Source organism: Enhydra lutris, unplaced genomic scaffold (genome assembly GCF_002288905.1).
Source record: "Enhydra lutris kenyoni isolate GAN:26980312 unplaced genomic scaffold, ASM228890v2 scaffoldscaffold8, whole genome shotgun sequence".
Taxonomy (NCBI): domain Eukaryota; kingdom Metazoa; phylum Chordata; class Mammalia; order Carnivora; family Mustelidae; genus Enhydra; species Enhydra lutris.
Window position 1 is genome coordinate 26,213,032 of NW_019154092.1, and position 25,754 is coordinate 26,238,785.

General features: G+C 43.2%; 1 protein-coding gene across 2 annotated transcripts; it reads left to right on the forward strand.

The window, feature by feature from the left end:
- The first annotated feature begins 17,779 nt into the window (after positions 1 to 17,779).
- LOC111142535 (transthyretin) lies at positions 17,780 to 24,530 on the forward strand. 2 transcript variants are annotated; one of them, XM_022495792.1, is made up of 4 exons: positions 17,780 to 17,875; positions 18,982 to 19,112; positions 20,981 to 21,116; positions 24,266 to 24,530. In XM_022495792.1, exons 1-4 carry the CDS (start codon positions 17,807 to 17,809, stop codon positions 24,371 to 24,373), a joined length of 444 nt encoding a protein of 147 aa, XP_022351500.1. In that variant the 5' UTR covers positions 17,780 to 17,806; the 3' UTR covers positions 24,374 to 24,530. The 2 variants fall into 2 exon arrangements, with proteins under 2 accessions (XP_022351500.1, XP_022351501.1); XM_022495793.1 differs by having other exon boundaries at positions 17,806 to 17,872; positions 24,266 to 24,525.
- Positions 24,531 to 25,754: the final 1,224 nt, after the last annotated feature.

Consider the following 25,754-nt stretch of genomic DNA (forward strand, 5'->3'; position numbering starts at 1 on the left):
AATTCTACCAAACATTTAAAGAAGAACTAATTCCTATTCTCCTGAAACTGTTCCAAAAAATAGAAATAGAAGGAAAACTTCCAAACTCATTTTATGAGGCCAGCATCACCTTGATCCCAAACCAGACAAGGATCCCATCAAAAAAGAGAACTACAGACCAATATCCTTGATGAACACAGATGCAAAAATTCTCGCCAAAATACTAGCCAATAGGATCCAACAGTACATTAAAAGGATTATTTACCAAGACCAAGTGGGATTTATTCCAGGGCTGCAAGTTTGGTTCAACATCTGCAAATCAATCAATGTGATACAACACATTAATAAAAGAAAGAACAAGAACCATATGATATTCTCCATAGATGCTGAAAAAGCATTTGACAAAGTACAGCATCCCTTCCTGATCAAAACTCTTCAAAGTGTAGGGATAGACAGCACATACCTCAATATTATCAAAGCCATCTATGAAAAACCCACCGCAAATATCATTCTCAATGGAGAAAAACTGAAAGCTTTTCCGCTAAGGTCAGGAACACGGCAGGGATGTCCGTTATCACCACTGCTATTCAACATAGTACTAGAAGTCCTAGCCTCAGCAATCAGACAACAAAAGGAAATTAAAGGCATCCAAATCGGCAAAGAAGAAGTCAAACTATCACTCTTTGCAGATGATATGATACTATATGTGGAAAACCCAAAAGACTCCACTCCAAAACTGCTAGAACTTGTACAGGAATTCAGTAAAGTGTCAGGATATAAAATCAATGCCCAGAAATCAGTTGCATTTCTCTACACCAACAACAAGACAGAAGAAAGAGAAATTAAGGAGTCAGTCCCATTTACAATTGCACCCAAAACTATAAGATACCTAGGAATAAACCTAACCAAAGAGACGAAGAATCTATACACAGAAAACTATAAAGTACTCATGAAAGAAATTGAGGAAGACACAAAGAAATGGAAAAATGTTCCATGCTCCTGGATTGGAAGAATAAATATTGTGAAAATGTCTATGCTACCTAAAGCAGTCTACACATTTAATGCAATTCCTATCAAAATACCACCCATTTTTTTCAAAGAAATGGAACAAATAATCCTAAAATTTATATGGAACCAGAAAAGACCTCGAATAGCCAAAGGAATATTGAAAAAGAAAGCCAAAGTTGGTGGCATCACAATTCCGGACTTCAAGCTCTATTACAAAGCTGTCATCATCAAGACAGCATGGTACTGGCACAAAAACAGACACATAGATCAATGGAACAGAATAGAGAGCCCAGAAATAGACCCTCAACTCTATGGTCAACTCATCTTCGACAAAGCAGGAAAGAATGTCCAGTGGAAAAAAGACAGCCTCTTCAATAAATGGTGTTGGGAAAATTGGACAGCCACATGCAGAAAAATGAAATTGGCTCATTTCCTTACACCACACACGAAAATAGACTCAAAATGGATGAAGGATCTCAATGTGAGAAAGGAATCCATCAAAATCCTTGAGGAGAACACAGGCAGCAACCTCTTCAACCTCAGCTGCAGCAACATCTTTCTAGGAACATCACCAAAGGCAAGGGAAGCAAGGGCAAAAATGAACCATTGGGATTTTATCAAGATTAAAAGCTTTTGCACAGCATAGGAAACAGTTAACAAAACCAAAAGACAACTGACAGAATGGGAGAAGATATTTGCAAACGACATATCAGATAAAGGGCTAGTGTCCAAAATCTATAAAGAATTAGCAAACTCAACACCCAAAGAACAGATAATCCAATCAAGAAATGGGCAGAGGACATGAACAGACATTTCTGCAAAGAAGACATCCAGATGGCCAACAGACACATGAAAAAGTGCTCCATATCACTCGGCATCAGGGAAATAAAAATCAAAACCACAATGAGATATCACCTCACACCAGTCAGAATGGCTAAAATTAACAAGTCAGGAAATGACAGATGCTGGCGAGGATGCGGAGAAAGGGGAACCCTCCTACACTGTTGGTGGGAATGCAAGCTGGTGCAACCACTCTGGAAAACAGCATGGAGGTTCCTCAAAATGTTGAAAATAGAACTACCCTATGACCCAGCAATTGCACTGCTGGGTATTTACCCTAAAGATACAAACATAGTGATCCGAAGGGGCACGTGCACCCGAATGTTTATAGCAGCAATGTCCACAATAGCCAAACTATGGAAAGAACCTAGATGTCCATCAACAGACGAAGGGATAAAGAAGATGTGGTATATATACACAATGGAATACTATGCAGCCATCAAAAGAAATGAAATCTTGCCATTTGCGACGACGTGGATGGAACTAGAGGGTATCATGCTTAGCGAAATAAGTCAATCGGAGAAAGACAACTATCATATGATCTCCCTGATATGAGGGAGAGGAGATGCAACATGGGGGGTTAAGGGGGTAGGAGAAGAGTAAATGAAACAAGATGGGATTGGGAGGGAGACAAACCATAAGTGACTCTTAATCTCACAAAACAAACTGAGGGTTGATGGGGGGATGGGGGTTGGGAGAGGAGGGGTGGGGTTATGGACATTGGGGAGGGTATGTGTTATAGTGAGTGCTGTGAAGTGTGTAAACCTGGCGATTCACAGACCTGTACCCCTGGGGATAAAAATATATTATATGTTTATAAAAAATAAAATTTAAAAAAAAAAAAGAACATGCAAAGTAAAGTTGGTGGCTTTGAATATCAAATCTCAGCCAAGAATCCCACCAAATGTGGTACGAGGGCTCCAAGGATGTCCTCTGTTCCCCAGTTTCCAGCTGCTCCCAACTGCCAAGCCCATTCCTCTTCAGAAAGTCACGGGCGTGTGCAGACAAGCTCCAGAAGAAGCAAGGAGGCCACTCTGGGGCAAGAACAGTCCCCTCCCCTGAGCCCAGGTCGGAGCAGACGGGCCGCCTCAGAGGTTTGGGTCTTAATCTCAGATGTGACTTAAAAGGTGCATGGGGGGGAAGCATCTAGCATGACTGCAGGGCAAAACCAGGAAGTAAGCAGCAAGAGGAAGCCAGAGTGGGTTCAGAGCCACTGTGCCTGCAGGTCCTAAATCCTGTGCAGTGAGCCTGGGGACTTTGGACCCTGGACGCTCCACAGGACCCTTCTTCCCAGGATGCCATCTTAATCAGCCTCCCAGCTAAGGATAGGGCATCCTGGGGCTGACTCAGTATACTCTTTTGTGGAAGAGTGACCCTCCTCATTCTCTGCCAGATGTACTAGCAAGCCACAAAACAGAGACACCAAACTAGCAGGATGGACAAAATGGGGGCGTAAGGGAAGAGGGGAGAGCTAAGAAGGGAACGTTGAGAAGGTGAAGGTGTGGTCCAGAGAGGCAAGGATTCGTGGAAATTCCCCTCTCAATCCTCTGTCTCTTCTGGATTTTCAGATCTTCTCTTTTATTCCAGCATTGCCCGCCCCAAAGCTTCCCTTCACGGAGTCTTTTTCAACCCCTCAACCTAGCATCGGCACCTCTCCTTTTCCCAAGCATGTTGGGCAATTTTAGTGTGAACTTCCTGCCAAGTTCTTTATACCTACTTCGGGTTTCCAGTGTGTGGACCTGGTTCCTAACACTCTGCCGGCAAGAGGTTTTAGATGCTTGAAAGCAAGGTGACACTTGAAACTTCGTCTGCAGCTTTGCCATAAGTAAGATCTGCATCATTCACTGAACTCCCTCGGCCCTCAGGCTGTCTTAGATGGGGGGGGCATTAGCAGAAGAAACCTCAAGAATCCCCCCTTTAGGACCACCCACTGTGGGCCTTGTAGATCAGGCAAAGGACCTGTCAATCCTTGGCACAAACTACTAAACGTGATTGAAATGGTTATGTTGTCCAGAAATGGGTTACCATTGTCAAAAAAACACATGCACATTTGATTTATAAAATATAAAGTCCTTCTGAGGCAATGCTGCATTTTAAAAAATTATTAACATATAATGTATTATTTGTTTCAGGGGTACAGGTCTGTGATTCATCAGTCTCACACAATTCACAGCACTCACCATAGCACATACCCTCCCCAATGTCCATCACCCCGTCACCCATCCCTCCCATTTCCCTCCCCTCCAGCAACCCTCAGTTTGTTTCTTGAAATTAAGAGTCTCTTCTGGTTTGTCTCCCTCTCTGGTTTCATCCTGTTTCATTTTTCCCACCCTTCCCCTAAGATCCTCTGTCTTGTTTCTCAAGTTCCTCAAATCAGTGAGATCATATGATAATTGGCCACCTTTTAACTAACCTTTGTCATAGACTTTTTTTTTTTCTAAATAGAGGTTCAGGTGCAAGAAATTTTTTTACGTGAAAAGAAAAAAAGAATTTCTATGTCCTATTAGAAAAGGTTCTAATGACTGAACCACACGCCAAATGCTGCATTCCTCCCCAGTCGGGCAACATTCAGCTAACCGGAACCCAGGGTCCAGATTCTCCATTTCCGAGCTCAGCCTGCTGCAGAGTCAGTTCCTTTGAATGGATATTTTTTGAGCCTGCCAAACAGAAGCTTCTAAAATCACAGAAGCTCAAAGCCTAGGACAAAGTTTAAATGCTACTGATGCAACTGTCACCCTTGACCTATTTGCTGGGAGCTGCGATCTTAAGCAATATGATTTAACAATTCTCTTTTAGCTGACAATAAACACTGTCCCTCCACAATGCTGATTATTCAGAGTCTCATCCTTGTATGGCTGGGAGGAGGAGACACCATCAAGCTTCATCATGTTTCCGGCATCAACAGAAACAGTAAGGCTCCTCTCCTTCCTTGCTTCACTCTCTTTATTTCCACAGACTATGTGGAGCGATAACCATGTAGCACAGTGAGCCCCACTAAAATGATCAGACACCACTTGAATGCCCTCATAACTACTTAACATTTCTACACATGTCGGAACCCAAGAGGCAACCACCAAGTTAACTAATATTCCAAGTTCTGACAGGACTTCCACACTTGATGATAACAGGGATGGCACTCAGGGCAAACATGAAATGTGTCTGAGTTGCGATACTGTGATACCTACCCAAAAAGCTGGGACCTGGAAACAGACAGCCATGGGCTTCCAACATCTCTGTAGAGTATCCACAACAAACAGAGCCAAAGATTAAATTGCTTAAATAGAAGATAAGGCAAACATGCTGGTCTCCCCATCGACCTCTACCAACTAGACCAACATCGTGAATTACTGTGTGCCCATAACTGTGCTGTGCCTCTTACCCACCAGTGCCTTCAATGCACCGTACTGGACAGCGGCCACAGTCACATCACTTCTCAACAGGGAAGGATATTAAGCCTCTCGGTTTGTGTCAACAAACCCAGATAAAAGGTGTAGCAAAGTTGATGCAAACCAAGATTCCCTGACCCCAAGGCCCATGAATTTTTCACTCCACCCTCCTGCCTCTCAAGAGAAATACTTCTTTGCCCAGCAGCCCTCACAGCCATGGTGGGTGTGGACAGATCTGAGAAGGGCCCTAGTGCAGGAGAGTGGGGAGATACCTGGAAGGCTTTTAAAAAGTGGTGGCACCAAAAATTCAAACTGCCTCCTTCACATGAGAGTCATCAGTATTTCCTCAGCTGGCACGGCCACCAAAGAGATTTCAAAAATGAACTATGAGTAGGCATGTCCCATTTACTCATATTTGTAACCATCTCTAGAAATGAGTGATGAGTCGACAGACGCCATGTCGACAGGTCCTGAGGTCTCCCAAGTGGAAGCTACGTGAGTGAGGGACTCTGGGGTATGGGTGTGGTGCCAGATGGGGCAGCGTACCTATCTCAGGAGCCGGCTCAGCCCCACAGCACTCTCAGGAATGGGAACAAGAGATTGCAAATGCCGGGGGGCGGCTGCAACTGTCCTGTTGGGAAAACTGCTAATCCAACTCCAGCAGCTACAGCCGATGTATCTTCACTGGGACTCTGGAGCAGGTCTCAGGGCTAAACAGTGGGAAGAAGGCCAACTGGGGTTATACGTGACTCCAATAAAGCTATGGATATATTCATTTTGTTTCTTTATGCAGACATTTGTCCCAACTGAAGAATTATAGTGTTGGCATGAATATGCATTAAAAGAATAGAAGCTGAGTTGTGTTCCAAGGGAATTGTATTGACTATACATGCGGCTAATGACATGGTTTACTTCTCTAGAAGAATCAGCACTCATTCTCAGAGTGACCTTGTAGTTTAAACTCTTTAAATTGAGAACACATTGAACAAGCTCCTCTTCTGAATTCATAAGTAACTAAAACACAGCAGCAAGCAGCCCTAAGCCACTATCTGGGTAATTCCTTTGCCTGTTGATCATTGCTCATGCATCTGTCTCCCTAAGCACCTGATATCTGCAAATAGTTCCTTCTATACTGGTGTAGGAGACCCTGACTCAAAAGAACCCATATGTCATAGATTATTTGCTTAACCTCTCTCAACATAGAACTTTGGCAAAGAGGTTCTTATTTGCCTCATGGACACCTGGCCAAATGGATTTGTTTCTGAAGAAGGTTGGAGGTCAAAGACAGCAGGCACCTAGTCACTGGCCAGCCTATCCCTTTTAATGTAACTAGCCAGCCCTGAAGCTCTACCCTGTTAACTGACACCATGAGAATTTGTGTTGTTGTCTTTGTGGTGTTCAAACATTCATAGAGCACTATGACTGTGATCAACTGACTCAAAAATTTTATCTTATAAAGAAAAACAAAACCTGAGGTCTGGAAAGGTTAACGAACTTGGCCAAGGTTACCCACCTAGGGGATGGCTGAGCTGTTAAAGAAACCAGACTCTGGACTCCAAGGCCCAACCTCACTCCTGAACATGAGTTGTACCAAACTTCAGAGCACATCCTAACCACCTGGAGATCTTGTTAAAACAGATGGTTGGGCCCCACTCCCAGAGTTCCCAATTCACTATGCTGGGGGTGACTCTCTAAAATTTACATTTTAACAAGCTCCCAGGGAATGCTGACACACTTGGTCTGAGACCAAACACTTTAGGAAACACTGATCCAGGATGTATGGTAGGGATTCTTCCTCCCCTCACCCTAAAGACACAAAAGATGTCTTTAACAACTCAGAATAAAGCAGTTTGCTCCCATTTCCCAACCTGTTCAGAGCTAAGTAAAAAGTGAGGTGAAATTGTCTTCTGGAGTGCGTGTTCTAGAAGCAAACCAACGTCAGGGGAGATGCCTGTTGTGCTGAACCATAGTAAAGACGTTTTGGATTTGAGTCCATCAACAAAGATGAAGAAATGAATCCTCAGGCAAGTACGGAAGCTGGTTAGAGGCCCATGGAAAATCCCCTGGGTGAAGATGGGCCCAGGCGACCAGGCAGGGAAACAAATGTAGGGGTGAGGGTGTGCAACCAGGAGCGCGGGAGCTCAGACTCAGCCTGGCTCTGTCTGGCCAGAGCAGCCCAGAACATAGGCAAACGGCAGTTAGACTGTTCAACCAAGATCACAAATGGCAAAAATCAGTCAGAGAAGACAATGCAAGTGTTGACTCACTAAGAGAAAAAGCAAAACCAAGCTGCAGCTGGAATTGGCCTCGTCTGTTTATGGAATCATTCGAGAAGCATTTATTAGACATTTCCTGTGTGACACGTCCCACACGAGGGACTGCGGATGCAGAGTAAAAAGGTATTGCCTCTTCTTTCAAGGCACTGTCGTTTCCAGACAGGGCAACAGAGTACCAACAAGTCTGATGAGTGTCATAAATGTTCAAGAGAGATAGAAAGCACTTCCCAGGACAGAAGTAACTTCTGCCTGGGAAAAACCTGTTTCAGGCTTTTCTTGCTTTTATCACCAACTAACTGTTTGACTCCAGAGTTCCGTTCTCAAACATCCATTGTTAATGGCTGTCAGTGACCTCCAAATGCTGGAATCCAATCTGAACGCTCATGACTCTGAGTCTCCAGCATCAACCTGAGTCCCACCCCCACCAAGCCCCATCTCCCAGGCTCTTCCCAACCACAGTCTGGACATGGATGCCTGGTTCCCAACCCCTGAAACTCAACATGCCCCAAACTAGATTCACTTTCTTTCATATTTTTAGCTGTAATTGTAAATAATTTGATCACCTAAATAACTTCTCAAGCTAAAGTACTCCAGTCCTTGACCCTTCCTTCTCGTTCACTTTCCATTCCTAATGGCACCAAATCTCTTAATTCTACCTTCATAAGCTTTCATCTGGTTTTTCATCTGGTTTTTTCTCTCCGTGACCATGGCCTTCACCAGCACTTTGCTAGGCTCCCAAAACTCCCTCTTCTCTGAAAACTCCTGTCTCAAGCCCCATCCTCCATACAGGGTGGCCATTTGCACACTAAAAAGCCTCTGGGAGCTTTGTTTGCCCCCTCAGGCAATTAGCAGTCTGCAGGAAAATGGACAAGGTGGGGGTAGAAGGGCACAGGATGGCAGGTCCCAGGTGGCAGGACTAGTGTTCAGCTGGTGTTTGAGGAACCACAGCAATAAATGACGATGGAGAAGAGCTAAGTCTTGCCCATCTCTGAATGCCACACAAAGGACATTGGACTTTATTTAGCTGACCATGGAGAGTGAGAGAAAGCTTTTGAAGAGACATGTGATGTAATCAGAGGTATGCATTAAGAAGATTAGTTTGGCAGGAGCTTATAGAAAAGATTCCATGGAAAATGGATGAGCAGTGATGTTGCTACAGAGCCATAGGAGTAGGTTAAACTTGAACTGTCTCTTTGCCCTCTGCCTTTAAATATGCAAATGCTCTCCTTCCATAAATAAGATCTTCGGTTTACTACACTGTTATTTTTATTCACTGCCTTATGTCTTTTCTGTCAGAGAGACACTCTCTAATCTTCTGAAATTTTAAAATGGAAAATCATTTTTACCCCTCCATCTTCCTCAACACCCTATCCCTCTGGTATCCTCCTGCTTAATTCTGTCTGTTAAACAGTGTCCCTTCCTTCTAAACCAGTGACACCACGCCAGCCTGATTACTACTGTAACATTGTAGGAGGTCAGTTTTCCATGTGAAGCCCAGCAGGCCTTCTCCCTCAGGGGTATTACCTGGGTGAATTTGCCAATTCACATGGGCCAACCAACTTCCAAAGTCAACTGTGGAAGCTTGGAACCACTGTTTCATCTAAAATCTCAGAGATTGGACTTTTGGTGACCAGGCTCACAAATGCTGAGGTGTAAATAAACATTTCAGTGTAGTGATTTCCACAACAAACCCAATGGTCACACAGGTCAGGATGAATAACATGTCTTCTATCTCCATGGGGAGTCTCCAGAGCACTCTTCTTTACCCCAGGGGAAATCCTGTCCATAAAAGTACAAATCTTCCTTCTAAACAGCCAACATTACAATTTCCATCCACGACTAACCAGTCCCAGGATGACCGCCAATCTCTTTCTCCATGTATGCCAGTGGACTCCATTAGATTATAGCCACACGGTGCTGGACTGGGACTCATTCTGTCTCTTTGGCTGGGTTTTTAACCTCATTGTGCATAAAATTAAATATAGAGGATTACAAAGGAAGTCAATGACATTGAATGGATACTTGTGACTAATGGCCAGTGAGCTTTCCCATGGACCTTTTAGTGGCAATGAACTCACTGACCTCATGAGGCAGAGTGTCCCAGGCTCACTATAATCAAACATCTGAAGGTGAGCCAAGAGGTCCCAACATAGTGGGACCTTCAAGTTGCTTATAATTTAGTTATTAAGAAAATATATTTGCCCATTTGATGGGAAACAACATCATTATAAAGATTTTCAAAAATTATCGGGAGAGTTTATGTTCTTGCATATAAGTAAAACTCAGACTTCTCAGGAAAGCACTGAAGAGATTGCACAATCGAACTCCGAACTGTGTTTTTGGCTCATCTGCTTAGGCTTACACAGTCCATCATCCGTACAGTAGACATGACTCTACTCTTCGTCCTCAGACCGTACCTGATATTTTTCCACTTCTGTTCTTGGGCTCACTCTGGTTTCCATGGCCCTCTGTCCCACCAACTCAGTGCTCAGACCAACTCCCTTATCCTTCGCAAAGCAGGCTCGAAGGGCCCAATACAATCTGTACTAGCAACAACAAATATAACCAAACACCTATAACTAGGTCTTAATATGTCATGACTGAAATTTCCGATCCATGTATAACAAACACAGTGTACAGGTTGTACAGGGATGGTCCCCTCTGCCCTTGGAGTTGCCAGGTAGGGCTTGGGGTCTGGGTTCACTAGGCTCATAACCTCCAAATGGAACAGACTTTTCCACTTACCCTAAGTGCTGTTACAGATCTTATCATTCTTAACAGGAGTGGAAAATTTGGAGAAGCACAAGCATCCAGAATCCTCTTCAGTCAGGACTCCATCAGACTTCAGGCTCTGGACTTCTTCCTACCTCTCCTGACCTGCTTGCTCTGTTTTCTCCGTCACTGTTCCATTGTCTCATTCCTGGTCTTAACCTATCTATCCCTTTAAAACAGATGCTTCCATCAGATGCTCAGTTCCTAATCCTGGAGTTCAAATTTTCCTCTATTCTGTGTACCCTAGTATGCATGCCATTAACTTCTCCTTCTGCCCTGTCCAGCATCCGCCCCTCAAAGGCCTCCTTACTTGTATGGGATAGAAATCTCACACACTGCTCCTTTTTTCCTACCGAGCTTATATTTATCTTTGATGATAAGTTTAAATCTCACTTCTTACAGAAGCATTCCATGAGCCTGAAAGTGACTTCCTCCTTCTCTGAATAATTACCTACCTCTTCAACTGTTTCCCATTGAATGGCAAATATATTTTCTTAATAATGAAATTATAAGCAACTTGGAGGGAGCGCCTGGGGTGGTTCAGCAGTTAAGCATCTAACTTCAGCTCAGGTCACGATCTCAGGATCCTGGGATCCAGCCCCATATACGTCCAGTTCCTCACTCAGCAGGGATTCTGTCTCTCTGCACCCCCCCCCCCATTAGCACTGTCTCTTTCTCTCTCAAATAAATAAGTAAAGTCTTTTAAAAAATAAAAAATAAAAATAACTCAATTATAAGCAACTTTGAAACTTATGCTTCTTGATATTTCTCATGGTGATGGCTAGCGCATGGCACACATTCAGAAGATACCCAAAAGTTGCTTGTTTTTTATTCAGTTGATGAACAGAAAATATCCTTATATTAGTCATATTTCCAAAATTGAAAGATACGTAAAAGTCACCAAAATATGGATCCTGAGCCACGGATCCTGGATGATGCCTCTAAGCTGATTCTAAAGGTGACGTGAGTTAAGAAATAAAAATCAGTAACAAAATCTTTTTAAATTCTAGCTGGAACAATGGACCTAAGCCCCAGAGCTGTCTCTTGGTGAACTGAGCTAAGCTATCAGGCAATCATGAAGACATGTTTGGAGAAGAAAGTAGTCTGTTCCATCCTATCTTTCCATCAGGACATACCCTAATTCTTGCTTATCACAGGATATGGTCACACAGGTCCACCAAAGGGACATGCGATCTCAGGCTTGTTTTGCCATACCAGGGACATGAGAGCTGCAGAAAAAAACAGAAACACAAAGAAAACCTGCAGCTAGATGAGAATGGAAATCTCTAGTTGGATTCCCCTCTCCTGTCTATACCTCTCTCCATCATAAGAAGGGCTGGATGAACTTTGAGTGGCTCCAGAAATCAAAACTCTAACTTCATCTAATAACTACCTATGGATAAAATCCTTAACAAATGTGTAATTGCTAGGACAGATATGAACTTGGCCCTAGGCATGGGTGTTTTGACTTTGAATCATCTGATCTACTGACGTAAGGTAAATTGAAGTCCTCCAGATAGAGACAGGGTCAGTTTTCTAACTTGGTGTGGGGCCGTGGTTGCTGCTTTCCATGATACAGTCCCCAAATATGGCAGCATGCAGGATAAGAGCTGTGGAAAATTCTTATACTGGGAAGTTCCCAGCTGTTCTTCCCAACAAGGTTGGGCCCTGAGATTCAACCGTGAAACTAAAATTACAATTAATAAAAAATAAAATGAGGTCTAATTAACGTGTCCTAGCAAATGTTTGCCTTTACCTGCACGATTGTCCATATGGACAGTGAAAGAAGGGAAGACAAAGGAAAAGCCCTTTTTAGTGTTTATTCAGCAGTCCCTGAGGAAAGACATGCCACATAAGGTGGACACAAGCATTTTGAGCGCCAGAAAAAGCATACTCTATGGTGAAGTAAAGAAACATTTCTAGTCTCAACAGTAGTTTGGATAAAATGTTTTCAAAAAATCAGTCAAGTTCCTTTGCTGTAATTCCTTGCTTACTCAGCAACCATCTGACTATTAATTAAATTGGTATTATGGTTTAAAATGAATCTTTTATGATTTGCTTACCTTTAATCAAACCCACAGGGCTTTATTCACTTTGAGAGGAACTAACAGAATTGAATTCTCTACCCCCGCAAAGATCCAGGGTCCAGCCCCACCCCCACTGCTTCCATGGAGACCCATTCCAAGCACTTGGCCAGCCAACTCTCCACTCTGGCTAATCAGCTTACTTGCAATAATATTAATAAGCATTTCAGGGTCAACAGACCCCCCCCCCCGCTAGCATTTCATAGGCACCCTCAGAAACTAAATGAAGAAAAAAAGAGTTAATCTATTGTACTTTAAAAATATTGGTAAGTTTGTTCGTTACAAGGGAGAGAGCAGAAGGACCTTAAATTAAGAGCAGGCCCTTCCATTAACCACCCCGTCTTCTATAGTAGGAAGAGGAATGTTGTCATCAAATTAGTCTATTTTACCTCAATTAAACATTTAGCCATAGTCCCATGGTCGGAATGGGAGGAAAAACAGGATATGGTTAAGAAAAGGCACAATTGTAGCATAAATGTCTCAATAACGCACCTTTTGTTTTGGGCAATGGATCCTTATTGCTGCTAATATTTGCCCTAGAGCACAGTTTCTACAGCAACCACTTAGGACTCCAGGAATGTGGTGACCTTTGACCTTAACTCATCCCTCTTGGTGATCCCATGTAACCATCTTTCTCAAAGAGCTTTCACAAACTCAAAGGAACAGGGGAAAAGCAGCCCCTCTTATCTTAGAGTGCCTGTGTTTACCCAAGTGACCCTCAGTCATCCTCACAGATTGCCTCTCAGGCAGGAAACACTGGATTTTTCTTGTACTAGTCATTGCCACTTGTTCCAACAAGCGTTCCTTTGACCGAGAATGCATTTCCACTCCTTTTCTCTTTTTCCTTCCTCCTTGCTCTCCCCTCACCTAAAAGGCACTGAAACTCCTTCTCCTGAGCTCTCTTACGTTTACTTTAGACCATCTCCCTTTGATCTTTAGATCTCTGCCAACATTTTTCCCTTTATGTTAAAAATAACTTCTAGGGACGCCTGGGTGGCTCAGTTGGTTAAGCAGCTGCCTTCGGCTCAGGTCATGATCCTAGCGTCCTGGGATCGAGTCCCACATCAGGCTCCTTGCTTGGCGGGGAGCCTGCTTCTCCCTCTGCCTCTGCCTGCCTTTCTGTCTGCCTGTGCTCGCTTTCTCTCCCTCTCTCTCTGACAAATAAATAATAAAATCTTAAAAAAAAAAAAATAACTTCTATCTCTGAAAATTTATGGTTGATTCAACAATCAAATGCAGCTGCTCCTTGTACTCTGCATGACTCCACTTTCCCTCCACCTCCTTGTCTTGTTCAAATTCAAATTTTATTAATGATTTCCAGATCAATGACCTTTCAGAAGGGAAGCAAGTCCAAGCGGCCAAGGACAAGGCTTAGAGGGCACACTCACGCAGGGAATAACGGAATCAACTATTAAATGGTGTCAATAAGATGGCTTGGGGGAATAGAACTAACAGGAAGACATAAATATAGGTTCCCATATTTAGGTTAAAATTTATAAATGATAACCACAATGAGTTAGCACCTCATACCTGCCAGAATGATAATCATCAAAAAGAAAAGACACAACATGAGCCAGAATGTGGAGAAAAGAGAACCCTTGTATACTGTTACTGGAAATGTAAATTGGTTCGGCTACTAGAGGAAATAGTACGAGGGTTTCTCAAAAAATTAAAAATAGAATTACCATATGATCCAGCAATTCCATTTTTGGATACATATCTGAAGGAAATGAAAATCGAATATCAAAGAGACATCTGCATTCCCATGTTCACTGCAGCATTATTCACAATAGCCAACATAAAGACACAACATAAGTGCCAGAAGACAAATGAATGGATAAATAAGATTGGGATGTAAATACACTGGATTATTATTCAGCCACGAGAAAGAAGGAAATCCTGACATTTATGACAGCATGAATGGACCTAGAAGGCATGATGCTAAGCGAAATAAGCCAGAGAGAGAAAGACAAACACTACATTGTATTACTTATATGTGGAATCTAAATTAAAAAGAAAAGAAAAAAAAAAGTCAAACTCAGAAACAGAATGTAGAAAAGTGGCTGCCAGGGCTGGGAGGTGGGGGAAATAAGAGGCTAATAAAAGTACAAATTTCAGCTATAAGATGAATAAAGTCTAAGGACTAATGTAAACCATGGGAACTTTAGTTGATAATAGTACACTATATAACTGAAATTTTCTGAGACAGTAGAACTTACATGTTCTCACACATAAATAAGATAAAGGGCGCCTGGGTGTTTCAGTGAGTTAGGTATCTGACTTCAGCTCAGTCATGATCTCTGGGTTCTGAGGTCGAGCCCCTCGTTGAGCCCCATGTTCTGCTCCATGCTCAGCAGGGAGTCTGGTTCTCCCTCTCCTTCTGCCCCTCCCCCCACTTGTGTTCTCTCACTCTCTCTCTCTTTCTCAAATAAATAAATAAAATCTTTTTTTTTAAAGGTAAAAATATGTGGGGTGATGGATGTATTAATTAACTAGATGGTGGGAAATCCTTCCACAATGTATGCGTATATCAAGTCACCACAATGTACACTTTAAATATCTTATAATTTGTCAAGTATATCTCCATAAAGCTGAAAAACAAATAAGATAAAATTTATACATGATAAAAGCATAGGACAATGGATAATATATGGTGATTTGAGATCATTGTGCCTATCAGGTCACAGTGGGTAGTGTTATCATGGGGGGTTCATAGCTGCTCTGGTACAAATGCTCTTAGGGTGCCCCCTTGGCAGTGGAGTGCCTTTGCCAAGGGAAATAATGGTCTCAGTCCTGTTTGTGCTCCCATGTCGCCATCAGAGCATCACATTTGAAGAGAAACAGTGTCAGTGGGAGTATGTCAGAGGAGGAAGTTTTCGGTGATAAGGGTTCCAGAAACTGTCTGAAAAGGAATCATGCAAAGAAGTGAGAATGTCTGTTTGGCAAAGCAAAAGACAAAAACAAAAACAAAAATCCGAGCTGTCATTCACTATCTAAATGGCTGTTGGAAGACCAGCAATGGTTAACCCAAGTTGCCAAGAGGCCAGATAAGAACTTAGATGAGACAAACAAGGGCATGTGTAAGGAAAGAACCAAGCTTGAGCCTGATAGTGCTGCTTAGAAATGTCACCTAGCCTGAGAGCTGGAGGGAGGCCTAATGCACTGTGATGTCTGAGAGGGAGAGCCCACTGTAATGTGTGAATGTGGGCTGAGAGCTGCCATCTTTTCTGATTTTTCAAGAGAAGCCTGAAACAGAAATTTTTATGCAATGTGTCTCAACTTTTAATTTTAGCAACTATTTCAGAATATTTAAAGAAATATCCCATAACCCATACATACGATGTCTACAAACCAGTAGCAGCCCGGGATGGCCAGTTCACAGTGTCGGCAGGAGAGTGTTCGATTTCAACAGAACGTAGTGCTGAGATGGGATATAAGAGAATTTTCAAGTATTTTCATAGTCAGAAAACAGGCCCTCCATCTAACTTCTGAGCCGTGGGAACAAGTCAAGAGAAAATTGGATGACAATATATAAAAAACATTAGAGAAAGGGTCTTCTCCTTAGCAGAGATGTTGAGCCAAATTGTTATAACTATCCTTGACACCAGAGCAGTGGTTTACAGTTTACAAAAAGCTTTTATATCCTCTCATATTAAAAGCTACTAGAAAGGCCCTTTAAGTAAAATATTAGATATTTCCATTTTACTAATGCACAAGCTTGAGTATCTGAGGTTATTCAATAACTGAGAGAAGGTCATCCTAGAAATGGGGCAGTAGAAGTAGGAATTGGATGATTCAGGTTATCTATCAGCCAACTCAAAACTCTTTCCTGTATCACTTCAGAGCCAGGCTCTAAGGCTCTAAGATTCCATTTGGAGCTATGCTTAGAAATGGATTTGCTCTGGTTACTCTCCTGTGATCACCCCACCCTCCCCAAGTGTCCTGCTCATTTCCATATTCCTGAAATGCTTCCCTGTCCTTCCACTCTTCCCTGAAAGCTGTTCTCCTTCATGATTACTTGCCAACTTCTTTTCAGCCTGATTCTGTCAGCTGTGAGAATGCTCTCCCAACCCTCACTGCTCTAGACGTGACCTATCCTTGACTTGTATTTGCCCAAAATTGTTGTCTATATTCTGCATGTCCCTGTAAGGACAAACCTGTCTTAAAGAATCCATGAACAAAGCCACATACACATATGTGTGCATTCATGTACCTGAGTTGAAACTTGATCAATGAATCGTCGAATAGTGATAATTTCTGGGTGTGTAAGTTGAGAGGAGGAAGACAATATGCTGTCAACCGTAACTTTCAGGTCTTACAGTCCTTTCTACTCCTTCAAGGAATTTGGATTGTGATTCTTTTTTTTAAATAAACTCTAAGCCCAACATGGGCCCCAAACTCACAACCCCAAGATCAAGAGACGCATGTTCTACCAAGTCAGTCAGTGTCCCAGATTATGATTCTTGAGATTTAAAAACCAGCTGGGTAGCCGTGTTTCTGCACATCCATGCAGGAGAAACAGTAAGAATATCTGGTTTTCCGGGCACCTGGGTGACACAGTTGGTAAAGTAACTGACTCTTGGTTTCAGCTCAGGTTATGATCTCAGTGTTGTGGGATTGAGTCTGGTGTTGGGCTCCCTGCTCAGTGCGGAGCTTACTTGAGATTCTCTCCCCCTCTCCTTTGCCCCTTCCACTCATGCTATCGCTCTCTCCAAAATAAATAATAATTAAAAAAAAGATCTGGTTTTTTGTATTTCAGGCTCTTTAATGTCAGTTTGAAACATATCATTATTTCTTGGGTTGAGATGAACCTTGTCTGGGAAGAACACAAAAACCGGTGGAGAAATTGCTGAGTAAGCAAAGCTTCCAGATGACTTAATTTGGCTGAAACATAGGCTTTTTAAAATATAAGCACCATCAAGAGTTTTTCTTTTTGATTATTGGACATGCATGCCAAGTGCACTGATGTTTTCTAATGCACTGTATTTAACCCTGTGAGGCCAAACGTCATTCCATGTGAAATAAATTATTACAACTTGCATCTCACATCTAAAACAAAAGACAAGATGTCTAGAAAACGAAAAAATAAAAAATAAAAATGCAGAAAAATCTGTAAGGGAGAAAAAAAAAGAAAATTCCCAAGAATGCTGCTGCCTCCTGCCAAGTGGAGAGAAGAACATGACTGTTTGGTTTCGTGTGTTTTGTTTTGGTGATCTAGCTGGCCATTGACCCGTCAGGCATAAGAATATTTCATAGAGCTAATGTTCCTACGCTCTAATCTCTCTAGGCAAGGTTCATATTTGTGTGAGTTACTTATTCTCCCTTTGTTGACTAAGTCAATAATCAGAATCAGCAGGTTTGGAGTCAGTTGGCAGGGATCAGCGGCATGGCTTGGGAGAAGGGAGCATAAAAGGCCCAGGCTGGGGGCGGCCGCCTCACAGGCCCGCGCACTCTTGACAGGATGGCTTCTCGTCGTCTGCTCCTCCTTTGCCTCGCCGGACTGGTACTTGTGTCAGAGGCTGGCCTTGCGGTGAGTGCTGGATTCTGTGAAGTCCTTTTATACAGACCCTGAGGTCCACTAGATAAAGTAGAAGTGAATTCTTTCAGCTCTGCCAGCCGCCTTTTGTTACTAGGTCAAGGACAGCCCGCGTCGACTTTTAAATATTATTGAGTCAAACTTCAAAATGAGCCAAGTTCTGCAGAGCTCACTGAACGGGGGCTGGAACCCTCGGTGTGTCCCGCTGTTGCTCTGGTGCCCTGGGGTTACGGGGCCTGGCTCCTCCGCTCTGTTTCCTCAGATGGTAGAAATAAAGACGTGATCTTCGCGAAGCTACCAATATCACGTTTTCAGAAATGCATCCTTTTATAAAGTTTATTTCCCTTCAGCTAATCAAAATATCTTTATTGATTAATTTTTGAAAGGCTTGGCAGAAAACCTCAAATACTGAATTCTTAAGTCCTCTGGAAGAATTAACTAATACTATTAAATGGGTCATGAAATAGTCTGACAGGATTGTACAACTAATAAGAGGGAATGACAACAGCAACAGAGAACTGAAGGGTTCTCAGGGAGAAACTCACTCTTTGGGCCTATGGCACATTACATCTTTTCAGTAATTCCACTCAAATAGCGAGGCTTCACAAAGCAATTGTTCTCAGAGGGCCTCTTTCCTCCCTTAAAATTCATTAGGCACGTTCCCGGTCGATCATAGGGGACAGAAGCATAAACCAGCTTTGCTTTGGGAACAATCATGTCTGTGTGACATGGAGAAGGGGAGCTCATTACCTAGCAACACTTATATTGCTGGAAATGGAACTGGCATGTACATCTTGCCTTGTTCCAGATTTCGAACTCTATAAAGGATAGATCCTTTCAGGGGTGCCTGAGTGGCTCAGTTGGTTAAGGGTCTGCCTTTGACTCCGGTCATGATCCCAGGGTCCTGAGATCAAGCCCCACATCAGGGTCCCTACTCAGCGGGGAGCCTACTGCTCCCTCTGCCCTTCCCCCTGCTTGTGTTCTCTCTCTCTCTCTCTTAAATAAATAAATGAAATCTTAAAATAAAAAACAAGAAAAAGAATAGACCCTTTCATTCTGACCAGTTTTGCTGACCTCTTCCTGGCCTTCCCTATCCCCAGGGCTCTGGTGGATCCAAGTGCCCCCTGATGGTCAAAGTCCTAGACGCTGTCCGAGGCAGCCCTGCTGTCAACGTTGGCGTGAAAGTGTTCAAAAAGGCTGCTGATGAGAGCTGGGAGCTCTTCGCCTCCGGGTAAGCTGCCCAACCACCCCGGACCTGGGACCTCGTTCTAGCTGCTCATTCTCCGGCCCTTTCTTAGAGAGAGTGCCTCACACCATTCGCCATTCACCAAAGAATGCAGGCAGGGGTCAAGTAGGTCATGGGGAGGATGCCCTGCTCTTGCTTTGCTTCCCCTGGAATGCCCTGAAGGGACAGACCAAAAGAAAGAAGGAGCCAGCACCTCCTCTTTCTCTAGTAATGGTCCAAGGCCTTCTTGAGTCACAGACCACTTTAAGAAGGTAATCTCCTATGATCTCCAAACCCAGAAAAATCTCACACACACACACACACACACACACACACACACACACACACACACATATACACAATTTCAAGAGTGTCACAGATTTCCCAGTGCCCTTGCCAAACACTCAAGCTGAGTGTCCTTGGCTTGGAATTATAGGCAAAAAGTGCAATTTGCACTACTTTATTAACGAAAGGAAAGGAACTGAGGGACAGCCCTGACAAGGCGTGCGTCTATAGTTTAACTGGACCCTCCAGACCTCAGCGCTTGTGTCTAACCAGAACACGTGGAGCGCCGAGTCCATGCCAGGCTGGAGGCCGTGCACTCAGTAAGGAAAGGACACAGACAAGAAAGGCATATAAGCAAAGCCCAGCCCCAGACCAATGACCCAACATCGGGTGCAACAGTGACTTCTTACCTTCTGTGGCCACTGCCCAATTTTCATGGTGGTTTCCCACCTCCTTTAGCAAGAATCTCAAAGAAAATGCACATTAGTAAACCTAAACCAACTCACTGTATGAATGAGCAGCCAAGAAACCCTCAGCACCAGACGATACTGCTAAGTGCTTATGTTTCCAGGAAGGAAAACTTCTGTGGGTTTTAATTGAATCCCAAGAACCGCATTATGATTCCTCACCCATCCCTGGGAAGACCTTTTCTGTTGGTGTGGTTTCAACTAAGTGTTTATTTGTGAATTCATTTATGTTTATCTAAAATGCCAAGCACAATGTGGAAAGTACTTAAGAGAATATTCTAAGCAAGAGATCGAATAAACACCAAACATTCAGATGTTCATGTGGATGTTTTTTCCTTCTGACAAGACCAAAAAAAAAAGAAAGAAATTAAATCTTTTCTTCCTAGAAGAGAAGAAAGGTGGAAAGGCAGTGATCAGAGTTAGTAAAGACAACTTCCATTTTTATCTGTCAGTTTTTGAGGTCTAATGGAGGGCAATTTCTAACATCAGTAATGGAGCTGGTACGTATGTAGAAATAGAATTGGCTTAGTTATTTTTTTAAAAGGAATTGCCTTGTATTTATTGTTAGCAAAGTTTTACCAAAGAGATTAAACATGCAAATAATTTCAGATAACGGGTGCCTTATCATACGTTGGGGCTCCCCCGTGTGTTGCAGTGTTACCACCTCTGAAAGCCAACCTCACACTGGGAGGGAAAGGAGTAAGACCTTGGTGTCATGGGGCCTGCAGAGTCCTAGAGGCTCATGGCCACTTCCGAGGGGTAGTTATGAACTTTCACCCAAACACCAACCCTGAATTGCAACGACTGTTTTTGAGGTGAAACATTATACCTATACCTTCTGTTCTCCTTAGAAAAATCTAGAATAAAGTTTTGAAATCTTTCTGACAAATTTCTTCTCAGTAAATTTCAGTTACTAGAATTTTGCCTTCCCTTCTCTCTCCCCTTGCTGAATATGTATATTTATATATATGTATTTCCCCCCACATACACACACTGCACATGTGTTGTGTGTGTGTGTGTGTGTGTGTGTGTGTGTGTGTGTGCGCACGCGCGTGTGGTGTCACCTTGCCCTGGCATTCATTCCCCTAATGCCTAACTTAACCTATAATTTTTACCTTCTAGGAAAACCAAGGAACTTGGAGAGCTCCACGGGCTCACAACTGCTGAGAAATTTGTGGAAGGGGTGTACAAAGTAGAATTAGACACCAAGTCGTACTGGAAGTCACTCGGCATTTCCCCATTCCATGAATATGCAGAGGTGAGAGCGTAGAGACACGCGGGTTGCTTTTTAGTATTTTATTTGTGTTCTTGTTGTTGTTAATCCCAGGCAATGCCCAGTCTGCACGTCACAGGCCATGGAAATGTTGTAAGGAGAGCACGGAACTAGCTTAGATCCCCTTTCCTGTTTCTACAGCCAGAAATGTATAAAACTCTGAAGAGCAAAGTTTATTTCTAAATTTGGTGGAAACTCACTTAGTAACATGACCTGAATTTACATGACGCTCCTTAGTATCTTCCTTAATTCCACTGACTAGGAATATTCGCTTGCCAAAGAACTGCTAATGTGTTGGATGACTAGCAGCTCTCCAGACCCTACCCAGGGTGTTATGTAATGAAATATAGATGTGCCACTTTACTTCTCTAAAATCTGAAACAAACAAACAAACAAGCAAAAAAACAAAACCCACTTCATTCCAAAACACCTCTGGCTCCCAGAGGTCTGGAGAAGCGATTTGGGGTAATGCCTATACAGATGACAAATTCAAGATAGTGATGGCAGCACAATAAATAACAGGGGTTGAGCATACATCATGTGCCAGACTGCTGTCTTTTCTATATTTAACCTACTCAGTCCTCCTCCACAACCCATCACGGTTGTTATTATTAGCCTCATTTTACAGAGGAAGAATTTGAGTCAGCGGACAGTGAAATAACTTGTCCAAAATCCCAGGCTAGTAAAGGAGGAAGTAGAAATAATGACCACCAGGGCCCAGGCTGGGCTTAGCCTCAGGTGTGCCTCAGCTTTCTTACTATAAGAAATCAGGCTAAAAACAACAACAATAAAGCCACGTTTGTAACCCTTGGTTCACACTCTATATTTTGCTTATGAGGTAGTGGGAACCTCTGAGTTATTCATGGGCCCAGTCTTGGCACCTCCTCCTTGCCTCTAACTCCTTAAGTCATTTAAACCAGATGGCTGTCATGGAAAGAGAATCCAGACATGCTGGTTGGGGTCAAAGATCAAATAATTGCGAGAAAAATAGCTCAGCATGAAAGAGAACCATCATTTCTGGCTTGGTCATGGATGAGACTTTCAACTGACATCAAATGGTTCTTTTGGTAGATGGTGTTACCAGAAAAATCGTAGGAGCCTGTTTGATTTCTGGGGTTCACAAGTCATCCAGGGAGCTGGGGCTCCCCATCTACCAAGAGGCTTGCCTTTGGCTGCTCCTCCTCAGTCTTGGAGGCAAGACAAGGAGCCTAGTTTACATCGTGCAGGGCTTAGAGGAGCCTACCACAAAACGTTTGCTCGCAGAGTCTTAGCCTCTACCCTGGAACACAGGATCAGGCTCCTTGGAACCCTTGTCTGCCGTGGGCTCCTGCTAATGAGAGGAGTCATGGCCATAGCGCCCACCATGGGTTGCTTCTAGTCATTAGGTGTTAGCTTCCTTGTCTGTTACTTACTCTCAGTATTCATTCAACTTACCCTTGGAAAATGAAAGCCTTCTATGTGTCTACATTCCGCTAAATGTTAGAAATTCGTAAGTGAAAACACACTCCTGCTCTGAGGGTGGAACGAGAGGGACTGATGTCAGACATATTAGGTAGGACCATCAGCCCCATGGATATGGGGGTTGAGAAAGGGCAGGCAGGGAAGTGCGAGTCCTGGGGCCTCCCCTCAGTGGCTGGTGCTGATGGGTCCAGCCATGAGTTCCTCCCCTGCCAGCTTCTCCTGATCAAGACCTCCCAGACAAATGCTGTTTTTCTGCATCATCCCCTCCTCCCTTGCCAGGGACCCAGGTCGCCTTGTTACTCTTGCCAAGAAAGTAGAAAATTTTCTGTGGAACTAATAGTCCTCTTCACTTCATGGGATTTTGAGCACAGATTATGCCATTTACAGTTTTGAGGAAGAATCAAGTTAAGCTGGAGACCAATGCCAGTGTTAGAGGGAAGAAGCTTTCTCTAGGTGATTCTAGTCACTTGGCCTTTAAGGAATGTTTTTTCTCCTTCAGAGATTCTTAGGTGATTCTCACCGCCTCTTGCCCTCATGCTATTTTTATTTTCAGTATGGTTCAATAAGATTTTTTTCCTCCTGTCTCCAAACAACCAAGGCTTCTTTTTTCCATATTAGGAAAAAAGCCATGTTTATCCATGATGGGTCCAAAGCTCAACCCAAGACCTGTATACAAAACAAATAAAATTAAAGACCTCCTCACTGTCCCCCATCTCTCTCCTGAACCAAATTCCTCTCTATTTGTCTCACTCTGGCATCTAGACTATCCCAGTCCCTGAGTCTCAGAAGCTCTACTAAATCTGACCGAAGTATATGACCGACCAGAACAACACTTTGGTCAACAATTTGTCCAATTAGGAAGTTCAAATGAGCTCCAACCCCCATGTGTCTATTTCAAAATTCTCACATGAGCCTCCACACTCTGCTTTTGTAACTAGAACCCTATACCACTTTTACTCTATATTGCATTGTTATACACATAAACACATACTTGTTCTTTGTGTTAAAAAATGCAAAGGAATAGAGGAAGAAAAATCTCTGGGTTTGGAGACAGAAGCCTTAACTTCTAACCTGGCTCTGTCCTGTGTAAATTTGGGCCAAACACTAACTCAGAGGTCTGGTTTACTTATCTCTTGTTATCTCTGGTTTACTTATCTCTTATCTCTCTATTTACTTATCTCTAAAATGGGAAGAATATTCCCTTCCAGCTCTACAGTTCTGGGTCCCTGGTCGGTGGTGAGAATGGCAGTCACCTCTCTTCAGTTGTCTGGCCACCAAATGACAATTACTACCTCTTCTCCTCTTTTTTCTAAAACCAAGAAAATGAACAAGAGCATTTAGGCTCTCTGTGATTTCCCTCAGTCAGGTTAGGGCCACCCTGATTTTTACTGTGAATTTGCAAAAACAAGCAAACAAAAATGAGAGAGAGAGAGAGAGAGACATAGACCTGATGACACAGGCCTGGGAAAGAAATCTTGTTCCAAGGGTTGCGCCAGTCTCCCATAGAGTCTTACCTGCATATTTGGATTTTTGCCTTTTGTTCAATCTGTTCCAGAAAAAGAAACCATCAAATAAAATGAATTAGCTTGGCACTGAACTTCCAGTAGTCTCCGTCTTGGTGACTCACATTCTAGGCTCTGATAGAAACGGACCCTGTCTGTGCTCTCTCTTAGGTGGTGTTCACAGCAAACGACTCTGGCTTCCGCCACTACACCATTGCAGCCCTGCTCAGCCCCTACTCCTACTCCACCACAGCCCTTGTCAGCAACCCGGAAGAATGAGGGACCCCTCCTTGGGTGGATTTGAAGGAGAAAGGACAGGGTTTTGTGTAACCAGTAGTATTCCATTTTTATTAAAGCAGTGTTTTCACTTTATAAGCTATGCTAGAAACTTGAGCAAAGACAATAAAACATTCCTATTAAAGCAATTCTCATTTCATTTGAACTCACTTTTTTAATCCCCTTGTCCTCTCAAAAAAAAAAAAATAGAATTTTAGAGAGAAGCAAAGGAACTCAAAAAAAATCTCTGGCTGAATTCTGGAGGGAAGTTCCAATTCCCAATGTCTTTCAAGCTAAACAGGTACTCAACATGGTCTGTAGTCATTAAACACACACATTCTAAAAAAGAGAGCTTTCATGTCCTCTAACCTTCGGTGAACAGCAAAAGACAAATTCTGAGGACCCACTTCTTTATTCTGTGCATTCCCTTTAAGGGCTTTTCTGATTTTGAGAGCAGCGCCCAGCTGTACAGGGACAGTTCTGCAGTGATTCAAGCTCTCTTATCTGGTTCTGACCAATGGCAGCCCATAGTCAGCTGACTAGAAGATGTCATCTGAGAATCCTCACACCCCCAGTTCACTTAGACTCATCCAAAATTCATGTACTGAGAAACCCTCCATGCCAAGTGCTATTTTAGGTGCCCTGAACATAAAGAGCGAGATCTAGTGCCCGCATTTCAAGAGCTCACAGACTTTGCAGAAGATGACGATGTCAATGTGATCTCACCGAGGCTAGGCTACAAGGCGCAGAGATGGGAGGAAAGAGGGCGTAGCAAACAGCTGGGAGAAGTCAGGCAAGGACACCGAATAAATTTCCCTTCTGAATCTTGGCGGTTTACCAGCTAGAAAAGGGAGGAGTTATTCCAGGTCAAGAGAGCAGAGATTGCAAGGCCCAGACAAAGTGAAACAATGCTGTGAGTTGGGGGAACAGATGGAGACTGAGCGTGTTGACAGGTAGGGGGTCATAAGGTGGGCTTGTTGCGCTGCCATAATAATAATCCCAAACTCCGTGGCTTCACAAAACCACAGGTTATTTCTCACTCACACCAAGTCCAATGAAGGAGCTCTTCGTCTAGTGATCCCCAGGGTGGCTTTCCTCCAAACGATGATTCTGGGTCCAGGTTTGTTTATTTTGTGGCTCCAAGGGCACCCAGTCCGCAGACCAGAGGAAGAGAGAAAGTATGGTCTTCTCCCCACTGTGTTGCAGTGACACACAAGAATGTGTGTGCCAGACAAATTCTGGCCAGAATTTGTCGCATGGTCTCACTTAGACACACCAAGCAATATGGTTCCTGGCTGGGAGTCGTTTCCCAGAATGACGGCATTCTGGAGAAAAGTACTAATTTGTGTCGGTCAAGAACCGTCTCTGTCACAGTGAGGTTAGG

What these genes read in the sequence shown, in the direction of transcription:
- LOC111142535 (XM_022495792.1), top strand. Translation starts at nt 17,807, where the DNA reads ATGGCTTCTCGTCGTCTGCTCCTCCTTTGCCTCGCCGGACTGGTACTT. An exon ending in TGTCAGAGGCTGGCCTTGCG is followed by an intron (nt 17,876 to 18,981) that starts GTGAGTGCTGGA and finishes CCCTATCCCCAG; the next exon opens with GGCTCTGGTGGATCCAAGTG. An exon ending in CATTCCATGAATATGCAGAG is followed by an intron (nt 21,117 to 24,265) that starts GTGAGAGCGTAG and finishes GCTCTCTCTTAG; the next exon opens with GTGGTGTTCACAGCAAACGA.